Source organism: Phycodurus eques, chromosome 7 (genome assembly GCF_024500275.1).
Source record: "Phycodurus eques isolate BA_2022a chromosome 7, UOR_Pequ_1.1, whole genome shotgun sequence".
Taxonomy (NCBI): Eukaryota; Metazoa; Chordata; class Actinopteri; order Syngnathiformes; family Syngnathidae; genus Phycodurus; species Phycodurus eques.
Window position 1 is genome coordinate 6,501,134 of NC_084531.1, and position 7,637 is coordinate 6,508,770.

Here is a 7,637-nt window from a genome sequence, read left to right on the forward strand (position 1 = left end):
GGGAAGCCAGGGGTGGACATAGTAACTCTAACCATGAAGTTTAACAAACAAATGATGAGAGTATGCATTTTCACAGTTAGATCCAAAAATAGAAAGTTAGCGATATTAGTATATTACCTTTTGTGCTCAGTTTGCAAAGATTTTCTTCTTCTTTCTTTTATCTAACCAGGCCGATAACGTAATAAGTTATTACCAACCTGTCAGGTTGGATGGTAGCAAGTTATTACGTTCTTGGCCAAAAGTTGTTATGTCGTAGGTTCAGGACGGGCCCATTACATTTTGAAAAGGGCATATTTAGGACGTTATGAGCCGCATTTTGTTACGGGCTTCTACGCACGTCCTTATGCCTTCATTCTCACAGACACACAGAGCTGTCAAACACGGTAAAAAGTAACGCACTGCATAAACATTCATGTAACAGAAGTGAATTAATAAATGTGGAGTTAAGAGGTGGCAGGCCTGGAGGTATTCCACTTACCCAGCAGTACATCGACATTTTTATTTCAGTGAATTCAGTTCATTTATGTAGAAACTGTAGGTAGGACACAAACTCCAAACACAATTGGCATGCAATCTGTCTCCATAAACTGTTAATTTATGAAGTACATATTACTGTACCGTGACAAAACTCTCTGCATAGACTTCAAATGAGAGGCTACATAGCATCCCCTTTAGCTTGAGGTTATCTTTCTCTGTCGATTTGCAGAATTCCAAATGAGAGTAAGTCGATCAGACAGCAGCGCTGTTAGGCACGGTCTGTTCATATGCCTGCAAGGCCAACTCAATGTAGCCCGACCTCTGGGATTCCTTCAGGGCATAGATCTGTTGAGACAGGAGTGTTTGTTTGTTTATTTACTTACTTATACACATACAAACACACCAACGTTCATATCCATTTGTAAATGAAAGACAAACACAATTACTAAAATAACTTCAAACTGACAAACGTAATATTGAATAAAAAAATAATATTCAAAATTACCAAAAGAAAATCTGGCATTGTTATATTTTTGTGGTCCAACGGAAAAAACTATGAAAAAGATGGTACACTGAACTTAATATTTTATTGCACAACCTTCACCGCAATCAAATGATTTCTGTAACTCTCAGTAAGACTTTCCACATTTCTTGACCCCTATTTTGGCTCACTTTTCATGAGCAAAACGCTCCAAACTTTACAGATTTGAAAGGTCCCTTCTTCAGACTGTATGTTTAAGCTTCTTTCACAGATGCTCAATTGTACTGATATCAGGAGTCTTCATAATAGTCAGATTATTTTGTTTTTAGCCATTGTTGTTGTTGTTGTTTTTTTTATTAGCTTTCTAACACTGGGCAGCATATTTCACTCCATAATACCTTGATAATCTTGAGATTGTTTTTTTTATTTTTATTTTTGCACGTACCAGTTTCAAGACACCCTGTGCGGATTAAGCAAAGCAACCCCCAACCATAACTGAGCCTATTGTTTGTTTCACAGAAGGTACAGTTAGGGCTGGGAAATTACAGTTAGTACGTTAAGTATTCAGACCCCCTTAAATTTGTCCCTTTGTTACGTTGCAGCCATTTGCTAAAATCACTTGCTTATTTTTTTCCCCCTCATTAATGTACACAGCGCACCCCATATTGATAGAAACAAATGGAATTGTTGAAATCTTTGCAGATTGATTAAAAAAGAAAAACTGAAATATCACACAGCCATAAGTATTCAGACCCGTTGCTCAGTATTTAGTAGAAGTACTCTTTTTGAGCTAATACAGCCATGATTCTTTTTGGGAATGATGCAATAGGTTTTTTCACACCTGGATTTGGGGATCCTCTGCCATTCCTCCTTGCAGATCCTCTCCATTTCTGTCAGGTTGCATGGTGGAAATTGGTGGACAGCCATTTCCAGGTCTCTCCAGAGATGCTCAATTGGATTTAAGTCAAGGCCTCTGGCTGGGCCATAGAAGAACAGTCACGGAGTTGTTCTGAAGCCATTCCTTCGTTATTTTAGCTGTGTGCTTAGGGTCATTGTCTTGTTGGAAGGTGAATCGACGCCATAGTCTGAGTTCCAGAGAACTCTGGAGCGAGTTCTCGAAGAATTTCTCTATATTTGGCAGCTATCATTTTCCTCACTATGCAGACTAGTCGCCCACTCGGCCCAGTCTGAGGTCCTGAGCACTCCGGAGAAGGTTTTCCTCCAGGATATCTCTGTACTTTGCCACATTCATCTTTCCTTCGATTGCAACCAGTCATCCTGTTCCTGCAGCTGAAAAAAAAAACCACCGCATGATGCTACCACCACCGTACTTCAATTTTGGGACTGTATTGGACAGGCGATGAGCAGTGCCTGGTTTTCTCCACACGAAGAATTAAGGCCAAAAAGTTCAATCTTGGTCTCATCAGACCAGAGAATCTTATTCCTCACCGTCTTGGAGTCCTTCAGGTGTTCTTTTTTTTTTTTGCAAACTACATGCGGGCTTTCATGCGTCTTGCACTGAGGAGAGGCTTCCGTTGGGCCACTCTGCCATAAAGCCCCGACTGGTGGAGGGCTGCAGTGATGGTTGACTTTCTAAAACTTTCTCCCATCTCCCGACTGCATCTCTGGAGCTCAGCCACAGTGATCTTTGGGTTCTTCTTTACCTCTCTCATCAAGGCTCTTCTCCCCCGATTGCTCAGTTTGGCCGGATGGCCAGCTCTAGGAATTGTTCTGCACGTCCCAAACCGTCTTCCATTTAAGGAACCTTAAGTGCAGCAGACATTTTTTAGTAACCTTGGCCAGATCTGTGCCTTGTCACAATGTCTCTGAGCTCTTCAGGCAGTTCCTTTGACCTCATGATTCTCATTTGCTCTGACATGCACTGTGAGCTGTAAGGTCTTATATAGACAGGTGTGTGGCTTTCCTAATCAAGTCCAATCAGTATAATCAAACACAGCTGGACTCCAATGAAGGTGTAGAACCATATCAAGGATGATCAGAAGAAATGGACAGCACCAGAGTTAAATAGATGTGTCACAGCAAAGGGTCTGAATACTTATGGCTGTGTGATATTTCAGTTTTTCTTTAATAAATCTGCAAAAATTATCACAATATTTTAAAAATAACAATTATTTTTTTTTAAAATGTGATAATCCAGATTGGACGATATGAAAAAATTTAATGTGATAAGACAACTTTTGCCAGATCGCCCAGCCCTAGGTACAGTGTTATTATCTTTGTCCACACAACAGGCATAATTGTTGGTGCCTTTTTGTTCTAGAAAGCCACAGTTATCATTGAAATGACTTGAATTGTTAAGACTGGAATTTGATGAAATGCATATTGACAGGCCACAATGATTCTAGGAAAATGTTCTTGTGACAAAAAAAAAGAATGCCTAAGAAAAACAAAGTATAAACAGAAATATAAAAAATGTCACCTTGGAAAGGGGCCAACATATGGCCATAACATTGAATACTGATGGTGGCAGTGTTCTCACCTTGAGAAGGTCAGTGTCTGTAGCCTTCAGGCTGGAAGCTTCCTGGGCTGACTCACTGTGAGGGTGCACCAGGTGGAAGAGGGACACGAGGCTTACTGCATCCGGCACACTGAATCACACAGATGCATTTCTGTTACATTGTATGACTGTATAAGGGCTTTGATTCATTCCCTGAAAGCAATAGACATGACAACCTTGCGGCAGCAACATTTTAATAACTTTTGTCTATCGAATGGAATATATAAAAGCACAGTTTGGTATGGGAATATTTTGAAGTAAAGGTTATTCATGTCTGTCTGCAAACCCCCACCCCAGCCTGTCGACGGATGGTTGCCGCTCTGAGAACTAGCGTTATGTACATCGTTGAACCAGTCAGTGTAATTAATAAATTGATCATGTACATTCACCAAGTTGTAGCAAACAATGACGAATGGAGAGAGAACTAATTCACACGCAAGTGACGTGTTTCTCACTGCGTCAAGCCTACGGAGATACACTAGCAGTCAAGCTTCTGATGTAAACCTTTTCAAATAAAAGCATTCATTTCAAAACAAATACAAAGGGCTGCATTTACACAAATCATGAAGTTAATCATCGACAGAGGGGGTGGACGGAGTGTACTCATCCCGACGGCGAGGGGGGTGGGTGCCTAGTCTTGCGCTCTGCAAAGAAAGAAAAATTCTAACCTAACTTTGCTACCCAGCACCACGACCCGGCCGGGTGGTTGGGGACCACTATTATGTATCTTTTGCTCTTTTATTTGCCTTTTGCCAAAATGCTAGATTGATTGCTTCAAATACTTGTTTTTCATTTAAATGAAGTGACATGGGACAGAAAGTAAGAATGTGATATGTTTTTTCTGAAACAAAATCTATTAGAGAGGTTTTGGATAATTTCTCACTTGTTTTTGTGAGTAAGCATCTTGGCAAGAAGCGAATAAGTATTTGAAGCAAGTAACCAGTCACCTTAGCGAGCTAAAGACAGAGATTCGGAGAGAGAGAGATACAGTACAGTAAACAGACAAAGGATTCATTTATTACTTGTGATTTTCCTGGGCATTAATCAGTCAAAATGTATTGCATGAGTAACTGCAGCCACATGACACTGAACAAAACCTCCTATAGAATATAATACAGATTCACGAGATTTAAAAAATAAAAAAAAATGCAAAAAAAAAATACAAAAATGTAGAAATGCAACATGCAATAACAGGAAATTATGGCAAATATATATTTGGAACCCACTTACCCACCCTTGAGGACTTGCATGCTGCCAGAACTAAGACAAGAGCATGCAAAATCCTCTAAGACCTTCCACATCCTGGTCACCAGCTCTTCCAGCTCCTTGCCTCAGGCAGGCGCTACCGAACCATGCAAACTAAAACAAGCAGACATTCCAACAGCTTCTTCCCTCTTGCCATTAACTTCTTAAACAGTTAACTTACAATTCCATTGCAACATGCTGCCAATTATTTTGTCTTGAGTTTTGTTGTCACATTTCTGTCGGGCCAATTATAGATACTCGTGCACTCACAGTAGTAGTCTCACCACGCTGCACTATTTGCGTATCTGTTGTTGACCAATACTGGCCACTCATTTGCCTGAGTAGCATCTGCACCATTTGTACAATCAACTGAGTAGTATCTGCAACATTTGCACAATCGACATTGTCCCAGATTATCGCACTAGTAGTCACTTTAAACTGCATACATTTCTTGAAGTCTCGCCACCCTTTGCACAATGGTCATTGCTCCGGTCTCCTGCTCTATTCGTCATTCAGATTGCTCTCATTGCTAGAGAACTCAGCATCATTTTGCACAATTGTCCAAAAAAATAAAAAATAAAATAAAAAAAACACAGATTACTAGCAACCTTTTATTGCTCGGTGACTGTTTTTCTGAATGTCTTTATGTGTCAAAAGTATTCTCTGTCAATTGACTGTCTGTTGTCGTATTAGAGCGGCTCCAACTACCGGAGACAAATTCCTTGTGTGTTTTTGACATACTTGGCAAAATAAGGATGATTCTGAATAATACAATTTCAATGTGCTCAAACTCACAATTCCTTCTTCAGCATGTCCACAATGAGGCCATCAATCCTGCGAGCGTTAACCAGGTACCAGGCCATGCCTCCAAAGTGCCGGGTAGAACGAAGAAGTTCATATTTCCCATGTTTCTCCAGATTCTCATAGGTGGCAGCATGCACCTGACACAAATGTTTAATAAATCCACATACTTAAACCACAGTAACATTTCACATTGAGACAGTCTTCAAATTGTGGAGCAGCTGGTGAGCAGAGCAGTCAGCTCACCTTGATGTACTGTGATGAGTCAGGTTCAAATTGGACCAAACACAGGTCCAACACATCTTTGTGTCGGTCCTGAGAGAATGCCATCTAATAGAGAGGGGTAAACAGAATATAAAAGCCAGGGACTGGATATGATTCTTAATTGTCATGAACCCTTAGGTGGATAAAATACATCCATCTTCATAAATTCATAGTTCTTTAGTTGTTGTAACAGCAATTAAGAGCCACAGCAGGATTTAAAACAAAACTAAGGAAAGCACAGTTATGGTGAGATATTATATTATAAGTCAGTACTAACCTTTAGGTTCTCCTCACTGAAGAGAAGAGGTGTAGTGAGTTTCCGTCCCTCCTTTGGGAAGTACACCTGAATGAGCCGGTCTCTTTCCTCCCAGGTGGCTTTTCTTAGAGTGCCATTGGTCTCCCTGACAACAATGAACCTTTCCTGAGGGGAAAACAAGGATGCAGAATGATCATACTAAATTAAGACTAGGTGATAGAGAAACAAATAATGACAAGGGCACTCTTTTACACAGGTGATATGAAGCATAAACATTTCTGTTGGGTCTCCAGTGTCACGGGTGTGCTAATTCAAATAGTAGCTGCATAATTCTGAGAAGCGTTTTTAATACTTAGCAGCTTTCAGTGCAGTTCTAAACCACTATAGGTTCTGGTAAGGTCCATTTAAAATATTTATCATCTTTTTGTTTACCTAATGAAGGACAGTGTGCTTACCCTGTGTGGAATGTTGTAAGTTATGTCTGTGAAGACGTATTTTGCTGTATCCGTGCCATCCAGAATCTTGTCCACAGACAGTACGTCACTAATGGGCTTCCTCTCGGGTAAAACAGGTGGCATTTGCAGCAGCTTCTTAGCTTTCTCTGTGGCCAATTTCACCACCTAGAAGCACACAGCCACTACTAAGTAGAAACAAGTCACATGCAAGATTGGAGGAAAAGAAGGGTGGTCTAACTGGCAGCACCTGCTCCAACTGTTCATCGGTCATGAGTTTATACGTTGGCGGCTTCAGTTCCTGTTTAAGCGGTTGAAACACCTTCTGCAGGTCCAGGCCACTTATCCTGGTGAGGATGCTCTGCACAAGTGGATCTGTGAATTGGGGCTTTGCATGGTTTTGCACTAAGAGAGAGAAAATATGTACTACTTATTATGACACAGGCTTACTATTCAAAGTAAACAGTCATCTAATTTCTGTTTACTGAGCTTCATTGATATGAGTTAATATTGTATATCTGTCTGGCAGAACTATTCTCTCAATTACATTTTATTTTTCTATCAAAGCAAAAGCAAAACGAAGGTTGTAAAAATATGTCAACGTATTCTTTCACAGCAGAAAAGAATGCGGAAGCTGTTGATGGTAAACTGTAAATCGAATCATTTGTAGAAATAATCCAATTTTGTACTTGCGACGAGCCACAAGGTCAGCTTGATAATTACATCGTTTGCTCAATTACATTTTATGATTCATAGTGTAATATACATACCACTGTCTTGTGTATCGCTGCAAAACGTCCTGGTGCTACATCTGTCAAGCAAGTTTTTATTTCTCTGAACATTTTGCAGCCAAGAACAGCCTCGAAATAAGCACCGTGCCGTACCGAGCGCCGCCATCTTGCTTCTTCTTTGTTTAGTAGTAACGACATCTTCTTCTTCTTCTTCTTCTTCTTCGTCTTCTTCTTCTTCTTCTTCTTCTTCTTCTTCTTCTGCTTCTTCTTCTTCTTCTTTTTCTTCCACGCCACTCAAACAGACGATTGTTGTTGCATCACTGCCACCATCTGTTGTAGGAAAGGTCAAGCAGACGTGACTTTCAAATTACAAATACACAGTATTATGTTAGAAAAATAACTCAAGCAAATG

General features: G+C 40.2%; 1 protein-coding gene across 1 annotated transcript; it reads right to left on the bottom strand.

Annotated features, from left to right (window-relative positions):
• Positions 1-485: 485 nt before the first annotated feature.
• mrps22 (mitochondrial ribosomal protein S22) lies at positions 486-7,402 on the bottom strand. Its single transcript, XM_061681885.1, has 8 exons — positions 7,265-7,402; positions 6,745-6,899; positions 6,498-6,662; positions 6,064-6,207; positions 5,769-5,852; positions 5,517-5,662; positions 3,459-3,567; positions 486-822 (listed from the first exon to the last, which is right to left on the bottom strand). The coding sequence occupies exons 1-8, from the start codon at positions 7,389-7,391 to the stop codon at positions 730-732; spliced, it is 1,023 nt and encodes a 340-aa protein (XP_061537869.1). The 5' UTR covers positions 7,392-7,402; the 3' UTR covers positions 486-729.
• Positions 7,403-7,637: the final 235 nt, after the last annotated feature.